The 25,017-nt window shown below is 40.8% G+C and overlaps 1 protein-coding gene across 1 annotated transcript; it reads left to right on the forward strand.

The window, feature by feature from the left end:
• The first annotated feature begins 7,892 nt into the window (after nucleotides 1-7,892).
• On the forward strand, nucleotides 7,893-23,531 carry fam219ab (family with sequence similarity 219 member Ab). Its single transcript, XM_061767296.1, has 6 exons — nucleotides 7,893-8,931; nucleotides 10,586-10,685; nucleotides 14,467-14,572; nucleotides 17,383-17,463; nucleotides 17,547-17,601; nucleotides 20,047-23,531. Exons 1-6 carry the CDS (start codon nucleotides 8,857-8,859, stop codon nucleotides 20,203-20,205), a joined length of 576 nt encoding a protein of 191 aa, XP_061623280.1. The 5' UTR covers nucleotides 7,893-8,856; the 3' UTR covers nucleotides 20,206-23,531.
• Nucleotides 23,532-25,017: the final 1,486 nt, after the last annotated feature.

Here is a 25,017-nt window from a genome sequence, read left to right on the forward strand (position 1 = left end):
GTGTACTGGCAATAACAGACTGAGCAAAGCAATAAGTTGTTTTATTGCGCATGAATGAGGACAAGCCTGTCATATTCGTTTATAACCGGCACTAATTAAACTATAATGTTTTCATGAGAATTCAGTTGGAGCGTGTATGTAAAGTTCAGCAGTATATTACGTTTATAACTCGGCTATTTTCACTGTGATACACCCCATAAAAATGGCCCAACACATTCCACAAACATGTCGGCCATGCTAAACGATGTATATTTTTTTCTTTGTTTCAAAGTTGTAGGTTAAAAATGTTCAGAAGAAATAAAGCATTTCAAAGCAACCCATAATTCTTGTTTTGGGATTTTCTTAACACTAAACTAACGGCTCCAAGCTATCGTCAATAAAAGCAGTGCAAATGTTCCGCTGTCATTTATATCTATTAATAAATTGGTGCATTTGGTATCTTTTTGACAAAAAAAAGAAACTGCAAAACCTGACAGTGGTTTTATTTTATTAATCCATCCATTGTAGAGGTCACTGCACTCCTCACTTCACTGCATAATCAACAATGCTGACCTCTATATTGGAGAAACCAAGCAACCCCCACACAAACCCATTGCACAACATAGAGGGGGGGGGGGCGGTCTCTTCGAGTCCAGAATCAGCAGTTCATTTGCATCTCAACAAGAAAGAAGAAGAATTCCTTTGAGGGCAGCAACGTCCGAATTCTAGATAGAGAGAACCCTGGGTTTGAAAGAGCTGTGAAAGAAGCCATTTTTGTCACACTAGAAAAACTCTCTTAAATAGAGAAAGTTAATTTGCGGCATTTCCTACCATCTACTAACAATTTCTTGACACTGCCACTAACAAGCTGTTTAGCCACCAGGCAGGTGAACAACCTGTTGGTATGCAAAACGGTCATTCACCAGCCACGCCTGTTGAGCAGGCGTATCTCAGGCACATTCGTTTGTAGTGCTGTGCTCAAGACCACACTATCTGAGACAAAGACTTGCCAGGTAGAGACCAGAAATCACGAGACCGAGACGAGACCAAGACTTGGGAGTCGAGACCGAGTCAAGGTCAAAATTGAGACAAGCGGCGACCGTGACAGGACCGAGACTATAAAAATACATTTTAAAAATCATGACAAGGTTGAACAGTTAAGGAACATTCTCGCTTTCATTTTCATATTCTTTGAAATACATTTGACAGCCAACAACACAGAGCCTGCAACTCTTTCAAAGCGCAACTTGTAAAAAAAACATTTCAACTAAATCCTTGCAAAAAATATATGCTTGTATTGTACTGTATTTAAAAAAATAATAAAAATGAAGATTTCAAGAAGAGACAATTTAGTTGATTTGGCATAAGCTAGAGCCAAAGCAACAGAAAGTCCCAAAGGCTCTATTGAAAAGACACCCTGACAAAGTCTGTTAAAGGCAAATTTAAGGTGGAAATAAAACCTCTTCAGAAACAGTCATCTCAGAAAGACAAAATTAAAACATTGGATTTACAGGTGTTACTTACAGATAATGTTAGTTTACCCGTGTTTGATTACATTTTTAAGGTTGCAGTCATTACAGGGTTGGTGGGGGTTCGTAACACGTGAATTAAAAATATTTCTTGTTCCTCTTATTATCACATCAATGAAGTTGAGAGAATAGCAGATCAGTGCTGGTCTCAACCGGTCTCGACGTAAAATCCCTGGTCTATTAACCCGAGAGTCAAACAAGGCCAAGACCTTTGGCAGTCAAGTCCAAGACAAGCCTAAGACCTTCAAAAATGAGACCGGTCTCGAGACCAAGACTATGAGTTAGTAACTTGAGAACACACATTAGTTTCTGCTGCCCACGTGTTGGACTTGCGACACGCATTAGTAACTGTTGCATACCTGTTAGTATCTAGTTTGCACACTTAAGTATATGGTGAGCATGTGTTAGTATCTGGTTTGCATCAGTTAGTATCTCGTGAGCACACATTAACTGGTGCCCACGCATTGAAATTGGGTTTTCATGCATTAGTACACAGATTAGTCTTGGGCGCATACAGGTTAGAATCTCCTGAGCTTGCAAAACTAACACAATACTGAGATTTTCTTTTTTTCATGTCTCTTTAGTGGCTCTGTACTTTCTCACCGATTGCTATGAGATTCAATTTCAATTTAGTTGGAATTAGAGCTGAGATTATTATTGGAACCCACATGAACTGCTTTGTTCAGCAGTGTTTATAGTCCACAGCTTCTGTGAGATTCTTGTTAAAAAATGACTCTAAAGGTTTCAATGGTGTAAGTATGAATTTGATACAGTAAATTCCAAAGACCAGTTGTCATGTGTCATTGTCACAGTATGAGCTATTATTTACTTCCTGCACTGAATCAGCATGGACCATTTTGAACTTGAGTGTGACACACATCCTGCTGATAGTTAAGCTGCCACTTAACTGTTTCGAGCTGCATTAGCTTTGTGAAAATGTCAGACCTTTCATGACTGTCCTTACGTTTACCAACATTTTATTTTCGGATACTCCCGTCGTCACTTTTGATTATCGAGACGGGTGTCCTTTATAAGTCCCTAATTGGCAGTCCAATCCAGGCTCTTCTCTCAACTATTAGACCATATGGGCGTGGGTCATAACATTAAAACACCTCTCAATATGAGAGCTGTATATCAAAGCATATCAAATTATGAACTACAGATCTTGGTATTGTAGTGTATTTGTTTTTTGTGTTTTACACAACCAAACATCTATCAGTAATTTTTTTTTTTTTTTCAAGATTTCCCCCATGACCCTGTAAAGACCAAAACGTGCGTGTGTCTCCGGGAACTAGTGCAAATGTGGTGGAAACACTGCCAGTTCTCGGATTTCAAGCTCCCGCTTGAACAACCTCAGTGTATCCAAACTTTGTAGCACCTGTATAAAAGAAAGACATTTTGAAATGTTTTCATTTGTGTGTGGAGATGCGGTAAATAAGAAGACAAGGAGAGAAGAACCAGTCATGTCACTGGTTTATAGCCAACCACTCCCTTTGAAGCCAGCAACTCCCTTTGAGCCTTTCGTCTCCTGCCCCACCCTTGAATGTATACGTCCCCGGTGAATGTCTCCCTCTTGTGGGTCACCATGTGTGTATATTTTGGGTCACTTTCAATCAATCGATCAGACTTTATTTCTATAGCATTTTTTATAGCATATTTTTATTTAAAACGTAGCACCAAGTGCTTTACACAATACAATCAAGGTAAGGAAACCAACTCAATGCCACCAACACACAAAAACAGATACACACATGCCACAGAAATTCCCCTCCCCCACCCTTTCTTTCACACATTGCATAGTGTGTAAGAGCACTGAAAGAAGGAAACTGAAGCATTATCTTTCTTTCAGCAATTTGCTTTAATTTAGGAAAAGTCATCAAATTCCACAGTAAAAGAATGACTTTTATTGCTGTCAAATGTCAAAACAGTATGTATGTATGTATGTATGTCTCTCTGACAGTGACATTCAAACTTGAGCATCATCTCTTGTACAGCTCTTGTATTGGAGATCATCACTGTATGTGGAATGATATTGTCCACATTGCAGCAGATGTTGTTTCTTCTATGCCCGCTGACTCCTTGCCCTCTCTTTGGCCTCCTGCACTGCCTTGTAACTGGACCAGCGCCAGACGTTTGAAAACTGATCTGCTTCAAAGTGGCATGTGTGGCTTTGAAGGTCAGCAACATTCTGACTCATTGCAGTGTGTGAACCAATGCACTGATCTTGACAAATGCTTATTGATTCCTCAAAGCAAGGAAAAGAGTTTTGATTCCCTCCGGTTCTGCACCAATGGAAGAAAATGAGAAATGAGCATTCATCTCTTCCGATACTCCAGTGCACTCTAATCCCTCCACTTTGGGAGAGTGCTATGCAGTCTTGATGACGTTTGTGGCGATTTGATATTAGGCACTTGCCACTTGCTTTACATCTCCAAAGCCAGCCTACACGGGGCAATTTCCGAGGGGCGTCCGACGTGAGCTGAGATGAAAGAGAGTCAGTGAACTCAGCACAAGCGTTATGTAAGGGGGTGAGGAGAAATAACACATAGAGATTATTAATAAACAGGACATAGGGCCAGTAATCTGCAGCTCCATCTGGACCACTCCAGGGGTTGCGTAACCCACAGTAGCTCGTCAAACCATTACAAAAGAAATCAAAAGTTAATGTGTCTTTTTGCTCGTGCATGTGCACACGCACACCCGCAGGCTCATGTTTGGAAAGGCAATTATTTAATGTTTATGCTAGCGTGTGTGTTTGTGCTATGTTACTTTTCCTGTCTATGAATAATTAATAACACAACTCTAATCACGTTTAATCAGATCTTGAAAACGGGGCCCCTATAGAGTTGCCGGCACTGATCCCACAAACACACCGTCATTAAAATAATTTTAACAACAGCTCACACAGAGAAGTTATTAAAATTCATTTTGTCCTTCTACAGATGGCTGTAACTTTGTCTTTAAAAGAGACATACCTGTACTAGTATTTTGCACTTTTCTTTACAATTTAAAACAGATTACAATTGTCTTATTAATATGTCTGTGACATGCTTTTGTCAAATACACACAAATGTTAAAGAATTACAAAACTCTTAATATGCCCTTGTTACACTCTGGTTCAAATATTGCCATTTTGGTTCTGTCTCGTGTACAGAGTCAAAGTTCCAGAATATGTCCTCCATAAGCTATTAATGTTCTTACATTGTGAGAAAAGATGTTTTGAAGTGCCCAATAGACTCTAGATGACTCGGATACAGACGTGTATATGGAATACAATTTTCAAATCGAGTGTTGGGAAGTAACAAAGTACAAAGACTTTGTTACTGTACTTGAGTAGATTTTTCAGCTATCTATACTTATTTAGTTTTCTGCCAACGTTTTACTTTTACTCCCTACATTTGAAAAGATAATAAATGTACTTAACTCCTTATTTCGTCAAAATGGGCTCATTACTTTTTCAACCTGCATGGATGACGACACAACGTAAAAAAGATGTACAGTAAATAGAGAGAGGTAAAGTCAACTTCGGTTGAGCGCTTGAGGACTTATAAGGCGTAAAAAACATTTTTTTTTTTTTAAATGGATATCAGCACCATAGCACCATGGAGGAACGTCAACCAGGGAGCATTAAGAACAGAATCAGAGAAACAAGATATTCCCCATCCATGGCCCATCGGCTCCTACAATAATTTCTTGTGCTAGCCTAAAAAAGACCTTCACGTTCAAAAAGTCTCATTCTAATCTTTGAAAACACATGCAGGTGTATTTTTTCAGGCGTTATCATTAACTAATCTCTTTTTGTAAGTCAGTGAGTAAACGTTACCAAAGCTGGGGGAAAATGTTGTTTTGATAGCATGTCCAGTGCTTTTTTTTCCAAGAGGAAACAATTTTGTGTGATATTAAAGTAATATTTTTAATTTCGTACATTTCAGTCTGTACTTCTTTTTTTTATGTTGACAATAATTAGGGAAAGGAGTTGAATCATTGTTTCTGTGTTTACCTTTTTATTTAATTTGTTTTTTTGTTTTGTTTTTACTACTGCTAGTGTGACTCTACTTAAGTACATAATGTGAGTACGTACCTTTGCCATCTCTGCTGAAATCAATTTAAAAAAAAAATAAAAATAAAAAAATGGCCCTTCTCATCAAAAGTGACAAAATTGTAGAACTAGACTGCCGTCTGTTGGCTTAAGTGTGCACTCCACAAAGTGTGGAAGGCAATAACAGTTGACAGTTGTGCAATTCCTCCCTGGACCGTTGAGTTGCAGAGAGCACGATGCTGCTGCCCTCTGCTGGTCAACACAATGCGCAGCTAAAACAGGTCCTGGGACTTCCATCCAGCCATCCATCAGTTTTTGATATTGCTGGAATCTATCCCAGCTGATTTATGGTGGGTACAACTTGACTGATCACCAATCAATCACAGCGCGATTGTGATTGTCCCATTGAGCTGAGACCAAGCCAGCAGCTTTGATTAGAATGTTTTTGTTTTTTTTAATGAAGTGCTTTTGGGAAGCGGTCTGTCAGCATGACACGTTATGACTTATTTCCATGAGATTTTTGGAAGGCTTTCCTTGGATAACCTCTCTCGGCAAGTCGATTTGTGGAAGCATTTTCTGCAAACTGCCCAGTGTGCCCGGGGCACAGAGATCTATATATTACACAAAATAAAGTATTGCACGTTGTATATTTAAGCAAACACATAGCACAGGCTTGCAAAGGTCAACTTGTTCAACGCTAACACATAATGCTAAATGCTATAGACGGGCTAACAAATAGCATTGATGCGCAGTATAAACCTTGAAATAAAGAATAGACATCACAATATTCAGTCAGAGGCATATATTCTTTCCATTCTGCGAAAAACGAGTTCTCGCTTACTGCATCGTTGCCGCAACATTCTTCTTTGTGTCTTTTCATTAAATCCACGTGTTTATCTGAATGCGCGTGCCACACTGGCCCCTGCAGGCCAAGATGTGCACAAACGAAGCAGCGTAAACTGAACACCTCTCGCGCAAGCGGAATAAAATAAATTCATGTCTATAAGAAGGTTTATATTTGAAACATATTCCAGGTTCCAAAAAAAATTGTGTTTCAAACAAAATTTGACTGTGTGTATAATGTGGTAAAATGGTGGTGTTTTTTGTGTGCAATGTTTGATTAAAATAAAACTGACTTTCATCTAAATTGCAAAATATATTGGCATTATCAAGTGTCGGGACTCACTGTTGGTGAGTACTCAAATGTATTTGTACTCAATCTAAAAGGAAGTGAGGTCGGTGCATCCTACTGAATAATTAGAACTCCGGCAAGGATAATCATATTTTATGCCTAAAGTGGATAATTAAAGCCACTATAAAGCAGTGGAACTCCAAGTTTTCTCTATTGCAACAATAATATAAGCTCAAATTCAACTTTAACTGTCTTTCCAATTACTTTGACTTCACAAAAACAATTTTACATTCTGGATGTAATAATAATAATAATAAAATAATAATAATAACAATCGAAGAATATAATGTATTCAATAATATATTGAATACATTATGTTATATACAATATTGAATACATTGAAAATTTAGGAGAGAAACACATTTTAAAGTATTTTAACAATTACAAAATTAGCACGAGATGCAAATAAAACTGTTCTGCACTAAAAAAGAAAAAAGATGACTATGTACAACTACATGTGCATCTCAATAAATTAGATTACTGTGGAAAAGTTAATTTATTTAAGAAGTGAAATTGAAAAAGTTATACTGTACAGAGAATGACTACGCACTTCTTTTTCTTTTTTTAAAATATAATTTTCAGTGTCTACTGATTGTTCAAATATAACTTCCGATGTGCAATGTTATGGATATTAACACTTTCATACACTGTACATATTTGTCGTTTTGTAATTCATCATTGTATCATTATACATCACTGTTGATAATATTATACTTCCCATTCTGCACAAATATTACTGTAGCAGTTTAAGACTATAAGTATTACTTAATACTTACCAACACATAACATATTAACCTTATGTTTATTCCCTTCTTGCTTAAGTTGTAATTCCTCCTGATTGCTGCTCCTGTATTTGTTTTTACTTTGTTGGTTGTGTGAGCAGCACGGCGCACTAGTGGTGAGCACATTTGCCTCGCATTTCTGAGGTTGGGGCTTCAAATGGTGCAAAACAATTAGAGTGATGTAAGACGTCTGAGAAAAAAAAAAGGTTCTGGTTAATTGTTTCACAATGACAAATATCAAATCTGATTTATAAGGGTCATTTTCAAATAATTCGAACAATAATGGTAAAAACACACAAAAAAATAGTAATTCTAATTCAACATTTATTCGTGCCGCCTTGGTTTTACGTGGGTAAATGTCTCTGATGCTGAAACAGCCACACTTAAAGTTGTATTTTCCAAATGCTACTGATGATTTCAAATTTTAGGCATTCATAGTAAATGCAATCCTTTTTAACAGAGCCAATGGTGGTAGCCCATTGAAATACGTACACATCCTTTTGGAACAGTAAAGGCAAAAGTGCATAACACTAAGGACAAACAGCTTCATAAAAATCATGTGAGTTGCACAATTTACATGTGTTGCCTTCAAACTTTGCGGATACAAGTGCAGAAATGATCCTAACTACTCATTAAATTCTCATCTTTATACAATCCTAATAAGGGTAAAGACATGCAATAGTTTTGACACGTTTGCCATCTCATCCATATTCATTCATATTTCAGAAATAACACCATTTATTTTGCCGTCTGCTATTGTGTGTGAATGCAAAATGTCTGCCTCATCCTGGCACTTCAGCTCACAGATCCCTCTGGTGTATTGCAACAACATTATGAGACTCTCTTCAGTGGAATTAATAGTAAGGACTGTTTGAGTTACAAAAAAAGGACTGTTTTTAAAAGGAAAAAAAGAAAAAAAAACAACTCTGAAGACACAAAGACGCTTTGGTGTTAGTTTTATGGAAAAAGGCATATTAGGTAACAGAAGGAAAATCTTATTTATCCAAAAATATAATTGGTATCTTCAGAAAAACATAACCTAAAAATAATAATCATCAATATCAATCATTTCTGCAAAAGAAACGATTCACGTGGCGTCTGAAATGAGATGCTGAAGGGCCTCGGCAGGGTCCCCGGGCCTCAGCTTGCCTGGGCCAAACCGGAAGTGGGCGGCGGCCCAGTGGTCACCGGTCACCCCACCAGCACCGTCAGCACGCCCCAGCTGGGATGTAGGGGTCGTTCTTATGATTTGCCGTCTGATTGGAGCCCCGCCGGCATCCCGTTCCAAAGGCGTTGCCGTCGTCCGTCGAGTTCGGTGAAAAAGGAGGCGACGTGATGGAGGAGATGGACAGATTCCAAGTGCCCAATGCCGCGCAGGAGGCGGACACGCAGGCTGAGATGCAGCCGCTGGTACGACAACATTCAATCTTGTTCTTCGTCTGTCTTTTCTTCTGCGCGTTTACCATCCGATCGCTAACGCGCTTGGCCTTGCTCTATGCATTCTCGAGATGCGTTCACGTTCCGATGCGTTCCAACCAAACAAGTTGTTTTTGCCACAGTGTGAAAGTAACGAGGTGTTTGGTGGGAAATGTCGGTAGGGGGGGGTCGTGGTCGCTGTGTAGCGAGCCAGCCGCAATCCGTCGCGGCCCCAACGCAGAAGCCACATCAGCAGCATCCACGCAGCAAGTTGCTCCGGCCTGTGATGGCGATGATGATTTTGGGCTTCAAAAGGAAAAAAAAAAACATGTTGGGCATGTTGATTGATTTTCTTTTTCTTTAATGGTCTTCCCTGAAGAACCTTTTAGTAGCAGTTGCAACAAGCTGTGACTTGACCACAAAGTGGACAGCATAGTTTGTTTAGCCTTTAAGATTTTACTTGAAAACAAGTCACATGCAATAAATTCATGTCATAATAATATCGTCACGTCATAATCGCTGTTAATAAGGTGTACATATACATTTTAGTGCTACGATAAGAGTCGGCCTCCAATTTTGAAATATGACAATCCTCTGAAGCATAAAAATGCTTATAACTTTTGATCTGGAAGGACCGTGAGCTATGCTGCACATTTCCCTGTCGGCGGTCTTTTCAAAATAATGCCTGACTCACTCCACTTTATCCCGAAACCTTTAATCACCTTTTCATTTGTAATAAATTGTAAATATGCTGGTTACATTATCAACATGTAAATTGTACTCCACTTGCATACAGTAGCTTGGACAAAATCCTCAACTACACCTATGCCTCATCATGCTCCCACCACCAAATTTTCTATCGGGGGTTCTGAAAATAGCCCCTTAACAATGCAAGTACCCCACTAAAACACTACTACTACACATAACATTAGTTCTTATGTCCAAATGTACTTGTGCATTGACTCATACAGTGACCTTTAGTTCATTCATCCATCCATCCGTTTCCAATAGTGCTTATATCCCATTGAGGTTCACTGGTAGCTGGAGCCAATCTCAGCAAAAAATTAAGGCAGGCTACATCCTGGACCGGTTGGCGGTCAATCACTGGCCACAAATAGAGACCGAAAACCATTCACACACACACACGCACGCGCGCACATTCACACCGTCACTGAGTTGGAACTGAAACCACGCTGCCACTTTTCTATCAGTGACGCTCTTTAATACAATTAACTTTATTAGGTGCTCCTACACAATCACAAAAGTCAAAGGTAATTATGCACTATTAATAGTTGTGCATTATTGGGGTGATAGTTTTTCATGTGGTTGCAGAACTGCACTGCATCCTACAGAGAGATGTTTCTAATATTTGGACGTTTTAATGGAGCTAAATGAGGAACCCACAATATTAGGAACACTTTTCAATATGTTGCAATGCAGTTCTAACCACTGCAAGCAAGCAAAATAATAAACATTGTTCAATGAATGCCTCTCTGATACTGTCTCATTCTAATCCTCATCTCATCATTGCCGTGAAGTGTCTGGCATGTAGCTTTATTTTCTTTGCATTGTACGACTACTGTGACAGTTTATCTTGACGTGCTCATTGTTATGTAAATGATGCATATATTTCTCCTCACGTCGCCAGGACCCGGCTTCCTCCACGGCCTCGGAAGCCGACTCAGACACTCGAGAGGGGGAACCCGTCACAATCAACTACAAGCCGCCGCCCCTGCAGATGAAAATAGGTGACAATTGCAAGTCTCTCTTTAAAACCTCATGTCAATATTTTTGTTCTCCCATAGGAGAACCTTGGATGGAGTCCAGCACTGAGCTGTCAATCTCTCTTTTTTTTTTTTACTGTTTAACAGTCACATGAGTAAGTCAAAGCCTTAGCCAAATGCATCTGCATACTGCAGCTTCGCCAGTATAAAGTAAGAATTACGGCTGCAGTCACACTTAATTGTATTCTGTCAAATCAGAATGTCAGAACTATCATCCAATGTTCTTTCAAGCTTGATTATTCAAGTGACCTTTGAAATAGACCTATTTAAAAATTGCAACGTCACGAACATTTTACTCAAAAGTTAATCGGAAACAGTTCAGTGTTAGATTAGGAAAACCAACACTATCTAGCAACATCCAATACAGGAGATGTATCTGGAATGGTATTACGTATATCAGGGATGGGCAACTCACATTTTTTGTCAATTTTTTGTCAGCATTACCAGGGGGCCACGTGGGACCGCAATTTTCTTGGTCGAGTTTGCTCTTACTGCAATTTTTTTGCCACAGCGTCTACTCTCTCTCCCCGTTAATTTTCATCATGACGTCGCCAATCTTCTTTTTTATGATGGGGAAGATCTGGCACTCTAGTAAGCGATGTCTGCTATCTAGTGTGTATGGTATTATTACAACGTAAAACTGCTCTGTTACGGTGGAGGAAATATATATTTTTCTAAATTAATCTAGGGGCCACTGCGAGTGTGGGCGGTGGTCACATTTCCATCCATCCATCCATCTTCTACCGCTTATCCGAGGTCGGGTCGCGGGGGGCAGTAGCTTCAGCAGGGACGCCCAGACTTCCCCAGCCACTTCATCCATCTCTTCCGGGGGGATCCCGAGGCGTTCCCAGGCCAGCCGAAGGATGTAGTCTCTCCAGCGTGTCCTGGGTCGTCCCCGGGGTCTCCTCCCGCTGGGACGTGCCCGGAACACCTCACCAGGGAGGCGTCCGGGAGGCATCCAAATCAGATGCCCCAGCCACCTCATCTGGCTCCTCTCGATGTGAAGGAGTAACGGCTCTACTCTGAGATCCTCCCGGATGACCGAGCTTCTCACCCTATCTCTAAGGGATAGCCCGTACACCCTGCGGAGGAAACTCATTTTGGCCGCTTGTATCCGGGATCTCGTTCTTTCCATAGGTGACCATAGGTGAGGGTGGGAACGTAGATCGACTGGTAAATCGAGAGCGTCGCCTTTCGGCTTAGCTCCTTCTTTACCACAACGGATCGATACAAAGTCCGCATCACTGCAGACGCTGCACCGATCCGCCTGTCGATCTCCCGTTCCATTCTTCCCTCACTTATGAACAAGACCCTAAGATACTTGAACTCCTCCACTTGGCGCAGGATCTCATCCCCGACCTGGAGAGGGCACGCCACCCTTTTCCGACTGAGGACCATGGTCTCAGATTTGGAGGTGCTGATTCTCATCCCAGCCGCTTCACACTCGGCTGCGAACTGCTCCAATGAAAGTTGGAGGTCACGGCTTGATGAAGCCAACAGAACCACATCATCTGCAAAAAGCAGAGATGCAATACTGAGGCCACCAAACCGGACCCCCTCTACGCCTCGGCTGCGCCTAGAAATTCTGTCCATGAAAGTTATGAACAGAATCTGTGACAAAGGGCAGCATTGGCGGAGTCCAACCATCACCGGAAATGAGTCCGACTTACTGCCGGATATGCGGACCAAACTCTGACTCCGGTCGTACAGGGACCGGACAGCCCGTATCAGGGGGTTCGGTACCCCATACTCCCGAAGCACCCCCCACAGGACCACCCGAGGGACACGGTCGAACGCCTTCTCCAAGCCGGGGAGCAATAAGTATACCCACACCTGCTCGGCGCCTCTCACCGTGGGCAACTCCAGAGTGGAAGAGAGTCCAACCCCTCTCAAGAGGACTGGTACCAGAGCCCAAGCTGTGCGTGGAGGCGAGTCCGACTATATCTAGTCGGAACTTCTCGACCTCACACACCAGCTCGGGCTCCTTCCCTGCCAGAGAGGTGACATTCCACGTCCCTAGAGTCAGCTTCTGCCGGGGATCGGATCGCCAAGGTCCCCGCCTTCGGCCACCGCCCAGCTCGCATTGCACCCGACCCCTATGGCCCCTCCCACAGGTGGTGAGCCCATGGGAAGGGGGACCCACGTTACCCTTTCGGGCCGTGCCCGGCCGGGCCCCATGGGTGCAGACCCAGCCACCAGGCGCTCGCCTTCGAGCCCACCTCCAGGCCTGGCTCCAGAGGGGGGCCCCGGTGACCCGAGTCTGGGCAAGGGAAACCTGAGTCCATTTTTAGTCATCATAAGGGGTCTTTGAGCCGTGCTTTGTCTGGTCCCTCACCTAGGACCTGTTTGCCATGGGTGACCCTGCCAGGGGCATAAAGCCCCAGACAACTTAGCTCCTAGGATCATTGGGACACACAAACCCCTCCACCACAATAAGGTGACGGCTCAAGGAGGGGGGTCACATTTCCTCTACTACCAATTTCACACACACACAAAAAAAAAATGTATACATATTTTTTTTCCCTAAAATTAATCTCGGGGTCACTCCGAGTGTGGGCGCTCTCCAATGTTTAAAATTGAATTTGTATTATTTTTTTCAGATCCAGATTTGTCCAGATCACATTTTTTTGGACCCAAGTCTATGTTGAGTCACTTGACTTTGAGTATCTGGCGAAAGCGTGCCCGATCCAACACCTTGGCGATGCGTTAACATCTATATCGACAAACAACACTATAGATTAATAGCCTCTTCAAATGCAACCAGTGAGGCACAAGTTTGCTTGTGACAAAATAATTCACACTCATTAGACTTTTATTTTAAGGTAAGACGTTCAAATGGATCATATTTGCTAACTTGCAACTCGCAATTTCAACTCTTTGATGATGCCATTCAGCTTGTGGCCATTTTGGGAGGCGGAGCCGCAAAGTGGCTGACTGCAGATGCACAGACTGCTGCCTTTCGCTCTGTTACTGCCACTCTTAAAATACAAATACTAAAAAACTTAAAAAGTTACATTGTGTAAAATAAAACGAAGCTATTGCTGTTCCGTTTGACAAGATCTTTTGTACTCTAGCATTATTTTGTTGCTTTGAGACCTTTTAAAATTAAGAAAATTAAAAGAAATCCCCATCCCAATGAGCTGAAAATGACCTGATCGGCCCTGATTTTTGATCACGTGATCAGTTTGGGACAACTCTATATTACTACGTGACACTGTATGAAATAATTTGTTACATTAAATGTGCAAGTACTGTATACCTCAGGAATAAGCCAACTGTCCAGGAAGTGTAGAAGCATATCATAGCAGAAGAAACCAACAAAACAAGATGTAAATAAGCACTGTACAAACTGCCCATAATTATTGAAGTAGACGCCTAAGGACAGTGCAAAAGAACACAAGCCTTCATTGCTGGTCAAACACACGCTGTTGAGGTTCCTCCGATCGTGAAAATGACAGTTTGCTATTATGCAGGGGAAAGCTAAAATGCAGATTTACCTCGAAGTGGCAAGAAGAATGAAACCCAATTACTCATTGTCAACATCATACTTCCTGATGAGCACTCAATCTCATTCGGCTTATGAGTATTTACACAAGGGCGTAGGAGAAACATTTCAAGTCGGTTAAAAGAGTAATGCTTGATGTTGGAAGCTGGAGAGTGTGTGTGACATGTAAGCCAAGCACGCTGACCTTCATTACTTGTTAGCGGTCTATTGAAGCTGAAGTCGTGTTTGTGTGTTGTGCAGAGAAACAGCGAGAGCTGGCCAGGAAGAGCTCATTGAAGAATGGCAACAGTGGGGGCAGTCCAGTCAACAATCAGCCTAAGAAGAACAACGTGATGGCCAGAACAAGGTGCACAGAACACAAACAACAGACACATTATTGCTCTAACTTCTTCTCTGAGTTGAAATTCATGAAAACTTGGGAGGAACTGGGACAAAGTTGAGCATTGTATGAAGGTCAAACTGGACTACAGAAGGTCCTGGGTTTACAGCACACAGGACGTTTCGGGGTTACGAACGGTGCGCACAGAACTAGTTTGTGCAGCGATGTAAGAATACGTGATCGCGCGGCACAAGAAGGAATGCTTAGCTACCACCGTACTTACCGCTTTTCATTTGATCGCTTTATGTATGTGGCCTGGAAATCTTTTTCATACGCATTTTTGCATGTAGTTATGATATTACTGCTGCCTTAGCGTAGGTTAGTGATAAAATGTGCCGCGTTCCAAATGTGGTTGACTTCGCTGCCGTAGGAATGGAACTGCATTGTAAACCGAGGACCTCCTATATTACCAGTAGCGCAAGGTACTTTTAGATAAACGCTGTAATGAACAAACCAAGGTAACTTGCAGCACACTTTGCATACATAGCATTCTTTTGTTATTACTGTTACTTTTTTTTTTTTTAACTTACCTGCATGGGTGGCGTCGTGGTACATGATCCGGTCTTTCATGTACACCAGGGGTGTCAAACTCAAATTTACGGTGGGCCAAAATTAAAAAATTGGGACAACGTCGCGGGCCAAACTCAATATTTAATGAAAAATCACTGCGATGTGCATGTTTCCCTTCTCTGCAGAAATGTAGCGTTAAAGTTTATCATATGACAACAAACTTACATTTTCCGTAAACACCTGGAATAAGCAAACTTTAATATTATAAACACGAGAAATCAAATTTGCCATAAAAGACATCAGTGGTATTTGTTTGTTGTTTTGTATTCAAATAGATAAGATGAATTCTTCTGTCCCTCCATCTTCTATTTATCTCCGACTACCTTTCTTTTTGATGTAAATCATTTTTCAAAGGCCAACAACAAAACAACCCAAAAAAATAAGAATGTCCTTCAATAAAAATCCAAACTTCAAACTATTAACAGTCCCTGCCTAGGAGTTGATAAAGGGCATTAAAAAAAAACGAAAAAAACAATTCAATTATGTTCTATTTTTTGTTACAGCCACATTGCTCCGCACATGACAAACAGGTCTGTCTTTTACCTTAGTGAACAGACAATCTGCCTCCCACCTGTCTTGGAAGTTAACTGTTTTCCATCTTTCGTTTGGCCATTTTTGGGAAGGGGAAGTGTAAATTTGCTCAAGGAGACTGGTGGCACAGTTGCAACAGAAAGGGAAGGGACGCTCGCCGGTCTAGACTGATGGGCCAACACACTAGCAAAGCATTCTGGGATTTGTAATGTTAGTGGCGCATGTGCTATATACTGGCGGACCAGCTCTAATACACATTTAATATATAATATATTCATAAATATAATTACATCGTGGTTCAAATTTGGCCCCCGGGCCTGAATTTGACATATGTGATGTAGACATTGTTGGTTTGAATCCTGCCAGCACTTGTGCGTGAAGTAAAAACTGTGCTCAGTGAGCACACGAGTGACTTGCTGTGTGGGACAAGCTTTTTAATGAAAATTGAATTATTCTAAGCCACTTTAACGTTATGCACAGTTTGAACATTAACACTGTGCTTAAATATTAAAAAACAAACACTGTTTTTAAATAATGATTAAATTAAAACATATTGCACATAAGTTAAATAGAAATTGTACATAAATAAATGTTTAAAAACAAACAGTTCCTAAAGATTAAATGCAAACGTACTAAAAAATTAAATATAAGTGAACAGTACTTGGGCAGTAATTCTTTTACATACCATTAGAGGGACCCTACGGAGTACGAGTGGTACTAGTAGCCCACTTTGAGAATCACTGTTCCAGAGCGTTCCACAGCATTTTGTGTCAAAGTCCTTGTAATATTCTATACAGGCGATCATTGCAGTAAAAATGTGTATGAAAATGGGAGTAACTGGGGTGTCTTCTTGTATTTTTATGCCGCTATGGAAACTAATTTATCGGGCGCCACCGGTAACCTTGAAAGTGGGTATGTCGGGATGGCGGTAAACCGAGGACTCCCAGTAATTTTAAATTGGTTCATGTTAGGTCAACGAAACATGTCACGGATGTTGAAAATAAACAGTCTGGATTTGCACCTTTATCCAGATCCACAACACAATGTACTCTGTTCTTCCTTAGAACCTCGTGCATTTGCCCATATATTATTGTTAATGTTGGATGAATCTTAAGGGGAAAGTCGAAAATGCTTCACTTGGATTTATGACGATTGAGGTTTTGGGTAGCACGATTCTACTGTAATAGAAACAGGATGGAGGTAAAAATGAATGATTGGTTGGTGTCAATGAACAAAATACGGTCTTGTTTTCAGCTGATTGCAGGGCGTATGATGATATATCATAAGCATCCTGGGTTGTTTTTACATCCGGCAGCTGCTTCAAACTCGCCTTCTCCGTGTAAAGACAGAATAAGGAGAATCCAAGCTGCTTGGTTGTGCTTGTCCGTCCTCATATTTCAGTATGAGACATGTTTCCTCGAGGTTAAGTAGAGATGCTATCTCGCATCCATTATCTCGGCTTGTCAAATGGGTTCTTAGGAGGAAGAGTTTCATTGATTAAGGGTTTCCCAGACGCTCCCTGCTCCGTCTGCCGTCTCGCTCACTGTCCTCTCCCATCATTTTGGAGTTTGTTGTCTAATATTCACCCTCTTCCGTTGCTTTCATATCCTGTTCTACCAACTCGCTTCCTTTCTGATAAATGTTCACTCGCTGTTGTCTTTGTTCCTTGCTGACAGGTTGGTAGTGCCCAATAAAGGCTATTCCTCATTAGACCAGAGTCCTGATGAGAAGCCCTTGGTTGCGTTAGACACAGACAGGTGAGCTCCAACCACAAACATTGCTCACGTCTATTAGTGTTGCAAAGAGAGCCCGCACTTAACACGAGTGCTCTTATATTCAGTGACGATGACTTCGACATGTCAAGATACTCGTCGTCGGGATACTCCTCTGCTGAGGTGAGTTCCTGTCTTAAAACTAGACTCCATCAGTGTTTGGATCTTAATGCCACCAGAAATGATTTGCAGATGTCAGTAAAATACTGGAATCTTAATTTACACTCTCAGTCTCAGGATTATTTACAAAGCAGGCTGTAAGGAAGGCGTGCACCATGGCAAGAAAATGATTGTACTGTCGTTCGAGGAAGGAGGATGATGCTGTGTGACCGTGCGCTCAGTCTCTTCTCAGCAGATATGACTTATGATAACTTCTGTAATTGTCAAACTCATACAGTGGAACCTCGATTTACAAATGACCTGGTTGATGCACAATTTGTTTTGCGTATGAAATTTTCAAAGAAAAATGACCTCAGTTCACGCACTAATTTGGGTTCACGAACAGACTTGGTTCCCAAAGCATCCAGTACTTTATGCGAAAAGGCTAAGATGTTAAACAGGGATTTGCTTGCAAACACACTGTAGTATTTCTTCTTCATAATGAAGTGTGTTTTCACTTATTTCTAAATTGTACTTTATTTCTTTTTAGCTACAAGTTGATGAAAATGAGGGAAATATATGTGCATTTACTGCTATTTGTTTCGCTGCCAGTGGCTCTCAATGAGCCACCTGAATGAGTGATTGATTGAATATAAATTCAAAGGAGAAATGATGATAACATTATTGCTCGCCATAATTCAAAAAAAATTTAGGTGCAACCAAACAGGAGGGAAAAAAATGCTAATTTGACACATCCCAGAGAAGAGTCTTGTTAACAAGGCTGTCAATGAATGAATAAATTAAAAAATGTCAAAGTATGAGAAATCAGGCTTCAAAATGGTCAAGAATTGAGACATTCTTTCAGCTTGCACACGCTGTGGGCGTGTCGCTGAAAGCTCTGAAAGGCCCGCCTCTCCTGTCAATCAAATACACATACCACCTTGCTTCTCTCACGGCTCCTTTCCAGCGACCGAGATATCGCGCGCTTTGGTGGGCTGCGGAGAAGCAGCCTCTGAGCCGCATAATGACCAGGACCAGCGCGGCCAGGACAATTTTCCCTCCTTTGAAATTCAGTGGACAACGCGCCTCTGTGACGCGCTCTGGTCACAATTTGAATTGGAAGGAGGCTGTGAGGCTAACGGCAGTAACGCCATTGTGCCGGACCTCCAGCGGCCTCTCTAAGCGCTAGCGACGGGCCGCAGGGTGCCGGCTCTCGTCCGTTTCGCCGCTGCCTCGCAACACAACTTGCATGGGTGCCAAATGGAAAGACACATTACCCAATTAACACAAAAAAGATTTTTTTCAAGTTGTGGGCATAGTTTAATGGCCAGTTGCACGCTCCACTGGTAGAACTGAGTGAAGTTATTTATGAACAACGAAGTGCAATTCTGCCGAATAGCCACTGCATGGAATAAGGGCGCTTGGTGTTTATATAGTGGGTTATATAATGGGTTATACACCCCGCACCGTGACGTCACGGGGCTAGTTTTTTGCCCCGCCCACAAAATCCAGAAAATTTAAAAGGTGAAAAAGAGTTTTTAGCCATATCTCAACAAATCAGTACTATATTGTTCTCAGTGTTTGCACATGTTTTCAGCACTTGTCTTGAAACATGTTTAATGTATTTAGAAACAAAACATGAAAATGAGCTTGGTTGCACTTTAAGGGTAACATAATAACATCTCAACTGACAATTGCAAGTCTGCTCCCCTGAGCCAGATGTCTAAAGGAGTACTAAGACTGAACTGTGGTAGGCAGCATTGTCCTACATGGCATACAGACAGCCAGAGAAAGTACAAGTAGAGTAGTAGTCATTGAAATACACAATCACAATCACTGAGTCTGTGGCTCGGCCAACATATCTGAGCATCACTCAGTATTGGACAGGATTAATAGTTGTAGGTCCCGATCATTTGTTGAGTTGATGGGGAGGGGGAAAAAAATCCCACACCACACCACAGGATAACTGTTCAGTATAATATTTAAGAGCTATCTGAAAAATAAAGCCTTTGATAGCGAGGGGTAAAAAAATGCTCAAATCCAGCCCAATAATCCCCCGCTTGAAGTGATTTTAGCAGAAACATCTGTATGTTGCTCTCAAGCAAAACAAACATAACAAAAAATATATATATAGACTGTGTAAAAGATGGCCCGATTTCCTATGTGGAAAAAGTGTGGTAAATGTGAGCATTTCATTCAGCTGCCAAAATTAGAAACCTATACTTACAAGTAGAAATGTGTAAATATATATCTACATTGACATTTTCTTGGCTTGTTCCACCACATTTAATATTATAGGGTTTCTTACGTATACATGTCAGGTTAATAAATCATTGGATGGAAAATATCAGACTCCTCTCAACAAAAGTGGCAAACATCAGACTGGCTATGCACACAATTCATTTCTACCGTGTATCCAAACAAATTTTGGAAACTCCAGGACATTAACGCTACTTTTGTCTCTTGTAGCAAATCAACCAAGATCTCAACATCCAGCTGCTGAAGGACGGTTACCGCTTGGATGAGATACCGGATGACGAGGACCTGGATCTGATCCCGCCCAAATCAGTCAACCCGACATGCATTTGCTGCCAGGCGACCCCCTCTGCCACCTGTCAAATCCAGTAACCCTGCCGCCTCCGTTGCAGCATAACCCCCATGTCCATCTTCTGCGTTTTCCTCGCTGTCGAGACTGTCGGCAGTGAGGCGTTGGTAGAAAATATAGTACCAAGTAAAATGTGCTAAAATAGGAATGACCATTCCATTAATTTATAATATTTTTTTTTAAACTGTGAGAAGGAAAAGGGTGAAAATAGTCATTATGTACTAGTCACAAAATGTTTGGGATTTGGGGATTTCGGGTGAAATTTCATGAATCTCTTCAATTGATCAACAGTATCTCACCATTGTGAGGCTTCTAACAGGCTGTTCTTAGAGAGAAGTAACAATTGAACTCAAGCGTGTCATCTGCAGGTTGTGACGAAGATACAGGGAGACTGGAAGAGTCACAGAAAGGCACAGATTTTTTTTTAACACCTGTTGTGAATTTTGCCATTCAGCTCCTTGTTTGTGTCCAAGCCAATTGAACCTCACGCACATAACCGACTCGCTGCAATGGAAAAACCGCAACTGAAAAACTGTACACACACAAACTGCGGTGTACGTTTTGAAGAGCCACATACAGTTTACTACGGCAATATTTTTTATTGAACCACACACCGCATGGTGTGATTGTCAAGGAAGAAGCGGATTCCCGACAACAACCAATTCCAATGAAGTTGGGACGTTGTGTTAAACATAAATAAAAACTGAATACAATGATTTGCAAATCATGTTCAACCTATATTTCATCGAATACACTACAAAGACAAGATATTTAATGTTCAAACTCATAAACTTTATTGTTTTTAGCAAATAATCATTAACTTAGAATTTTATGGCTGCAACACATTCCGAAAAAGCTGGGACAGGTGGCAAAAAAGAATGCTCATCAAACACCTGTTTGGAACATCCCACAGGTGAACAGGCTAATTGGGGGCCATGATTGGGTATAAAAGGAGCTTCCCTGAATTTCTCAGTCATTCACAAGCAAAGATGGGGCGAGGTTCACCTCTTTGTGAACAAGTGTGTGAGAAAATAGTTGAACAGTTTAAGGACAATGTTCCTCAACGTACAATTTCAAGGAATTGATGGTATGGGGCTGTGTTAGTGCCAATGGCATGGGTAACTTACACATCTGTGCAGGCACCATTAATGCTGAAAAGTACATAGAGGTTTTGGAGAAACATATGCTGCCATCCAAGCAATGTCTTTTTCATGGACAACCCTGCTTATTTCAGCAAGACAATGCCAAACCACATTCTGCACATGTTACAACTGCGTGGCTTCGTAGTAAAAGAGTGCGGGTACTAGACTGGCCTGCCTGCAGTCTAGCTAGACATGTCTCCCATTGAAAATGTGTGGCGCATTATGAAGCGTAAAATACGACAACGCAGACCCTGGACTGTTGAACAGCTGAAGCTGTACATCAAGCAAGAATAGGAAAGAATTCCACCTACAAAGCTTCAACAATTACTGTCCTCAGATCCCAAACGTTTGTTGAATGTTGTTGTTAAAAGAAAAGACCCTGTCCCAGCTTTTTTGGAACGAGTTGTAGCCATAAAATTCTAAGTTAATGATTATTTGCTAAAAACAATCAAGTTTATCAGTTTGAACTTTAAATATCTTGTCTTTGGAGTGTATTCAATTAAATATAGGTCGAACATGATTTGCAAATCATTGTATTCTGTTTTTATTTATGTTTAACACAACGTCCCAACTTCATTGGAATTGGGGTTGTAATACAAAGAGAGGAAACAGGCGAGAAATAAAGAAAAGAGATTGTGACTATTTGAGAGGCTCTTGGCAATTATCGCCCCATCTGCACTCGGGTATTTTGGCGAAAGAGACTCCATGGTTCACATTTTAGCCACAAGTGCATATGAAATTATTAATATAGTTCAAGAATTATTGTAAAACACAATACATACTGTATTGGTTACGGCTTGGTGTTGGGTCGGCCGAATCCAGCTTCATACCCAGAAATGTCATTTTTGTTCGGAATGCGCTCATGAATTTTGGCAACAGAGACTCTCCACGCTTTGCTTTTTAGCCACAGGTAAGTATGCAGTTATCAATATAGTCAGTCATTGAACAGTTGGACATGTGCTTTCAAGGTTTAGAAAAGGGTCAAAATGTGTTCACCTGCAAAGGTTAGAATGCATTTTAGGCTCATCCTGAAATTTCACCCAAAAGCTGAATATCCGTAGCTTTTTGTAACGCGTGTATACTTGATCGTATGGTATATGAAAGCAGTTGTTTGCCTCCTATGGTAGGACATGCACTTCGCCTCGAAATGTTGTAAAACCATGATGATGTTGCCGACTCAGCTGCTCCACTTACCTAAAAAAAGGGTTTACAATTTTAATAATAATATAATAAGAAGAATTGTATTTTTATTTAATTTATTTTTTTGGTCTTATTTTCATGAGTTTAACAAGTTTGATTGTTGTGTGTTGCCGCGGCAAAAGGCAGCAGTCTTGGTGCTCCAAGTACTGTAAACATTGTACCGTACAAGGTTGCGATGTAGCACAGGTCAGGCCGCACTCACTCCCCCTTCCCATCCATTCACCTTCTTTGTCTACTGTCTGTGAACGTCTCATGACAGGCTGTCGAGATGAATGTAGGAACATGGAACATGGCTGTAGAGCAAAATGCGTGACGACCACTGAACTAGATAACTGAAAAGGGAAGTTCAAAAGGAACACTTGCACATTTCATTTTCCCCCTTTCCAGCATGTTGTGACTGTGTTGTATTATTTTCATTTGCACATTTGTTTTAACCTTTATGGGCCTTTTTCGTGCACAGCACAGATACTGTTTCGCCATAGGTATTGAAAAAGTGTTTCAAGAAGGGCGATTGCTGTAGAGTATATACTTACAAGGCACGAGGCCAAAGGATAAAGTATTTCATGCCATTTCCACCCTTAAAGGTTTGTACATTTTATAGTGCCCAGCATTAGACACTCCTGTCTTTGCACACAAACACACACACACACACATGCATGTAATGTACATAACTACCATGCCAATGTGAATAGTTGGTGGGGAACTGTGGGACTTGCAGCTTCAGTTACTGTCATAGCTCCCTTAAATTAACTGATTATTTGCAGTTAGAGTTGCCTTAAGTACAAACAAGTTAACAAGACGTTTTTATTTGTTGCCATGAATTACTTTGTTTTAATTAACATGCTGTAACTTGATCGGATTTTTTTAACCTTAAAACATGTGTGTTTCAATAATTGTTTTACATTACCGGTAATCGTTTTTGTATCATATAAACTTGCATTATGGTATTTAACATTGTTATTGTTATGTGTGGTGTATGTAATAAATAAACAGCTAATGGAACATTAGTCCGGCCTTCGCTTTTGTTCTTGTCTACGGAAGCGTATTGCATTCACTTGGATTTAAAAAAAAAACAAATGTTTTTCTGAGTTATTTTTTTTAGGGCTTTGTTTTTTTAAAATATTTTTTTCTGTTTTTCAGACTAATTATTTTTCTCAGTTTTTCTGTCTAATCCCTCCCCCCCTCACCCCCTGTTTTTCTGAGTAATTTCCCCCCCCCCCTGTTTTTCTGAGTAATCCCCCCTGTTTTTCTGACTATTTTTTTCTGTTTTTCTGACAAATTCTGAGTTATTGGGACACATTGAACTCACGCGAGAACCTGCAAACTGCAGCTTATTTAGTTTGATCAAGTTTTATTTTGATATGGGTTTAAGACACTGGGAGATACTCCCGTCTTCGAGTCACATAGATGGTATTGTTATTAGGCATTAGAATTTTTTTGTCAGAAAAACAGAAAAAAAATTGTCAGAAAAACAGGGGGGGGGGGATTACTCAGAAAAACTGAGGGGGAATACTCATAAAACAGGGTGGGGGGGAATTAGACAGAAAAACTGAGAAAAATAATTTGTCAGAACAGAATAATAGTCAGAAAACAGAACAAATATTCAAAAAAAAAAAAAGCCCTCAAAAAAATTACTCAGAAAAACAGGAGTTGTTTTTTTTTTATCCGAGTGAATGCAATACGCTTCCGTACTTGTCACTGTCCTAGTACAGCAATAAAGCAAACTTATTTTAGTTCAATAAAAACAGTACACAGGCATGTGTTAGACATGCCGTATGGTCCATACATCAAATACATTGACCTCACATGATGAATAAAAATTGGCATGTTCTACTCCTTCTCTTTTTTATTGTGAATTACTTGTACGACATTTTGCACTCAACACAATCAGTTCCTCTTCTATTTGTGTGCCGCCTCAGTGCTAAGAATTTGCAATCGTAAATATTGAACAGGCACGATTGTCGGCCTTGACCGTTTTCCGAGTAGATCGGGGAGGAAGAATCAACAACAACAGCTAATTAACACAACACCACATGATAATTGCTCGGGAAAATCTTTTAGACACCTGATAGTCGGGCTTTTGCTGACTGATCAGAAATGAAGAAAACTGCTCAAATTTGGCCCAATTAACTTCACATCCATGACCTCTGAACCACTTTGAAATTTGAAACATCAACAATGATGCCCTTTTTTCCCCTCAAATATGTTAAAACTATCCTAAATAGCTTCATTTGTGGATTTTACATTTGACGGTCATTATTTAAAAAAAACAAACAAAAAAACGCCATGATTTCATGTATCAGTCTAGCCAGCTGTCTTGCTAACTAGCTAGCTAGCAATCCGTGTATTATCCCCAATGAATGTTTGTGGATGAGGCCCTTTGTTTTCAGGCGTTCCAGCTTCCCATTCTCCGTTACAAACAGCCTCCAGGTTGTCTTCCGTAAACTGCACGATTTGATATCTGCTCGGAGCGGCTCAATGACATTGGGGCGA

The sequence above is a fragment of the Phyllopteryx taeniolatus genome, chromosome 3, assembly GCF_024500385.1.
Source record: "Phyllopteryx taeniolatus isolate TA_2022b chromosome 3, UOR_Ptae_1.2, whole genome shotgun sequence".
Taxonomy (NCBI): domain Eukaryota; kingdom Metazoa; phylum Chordata; class Actinopteri; order Syngnathiformes; family Syngnathidae; genus Phyllopteryx; species Phyllopteryx taeniolatus.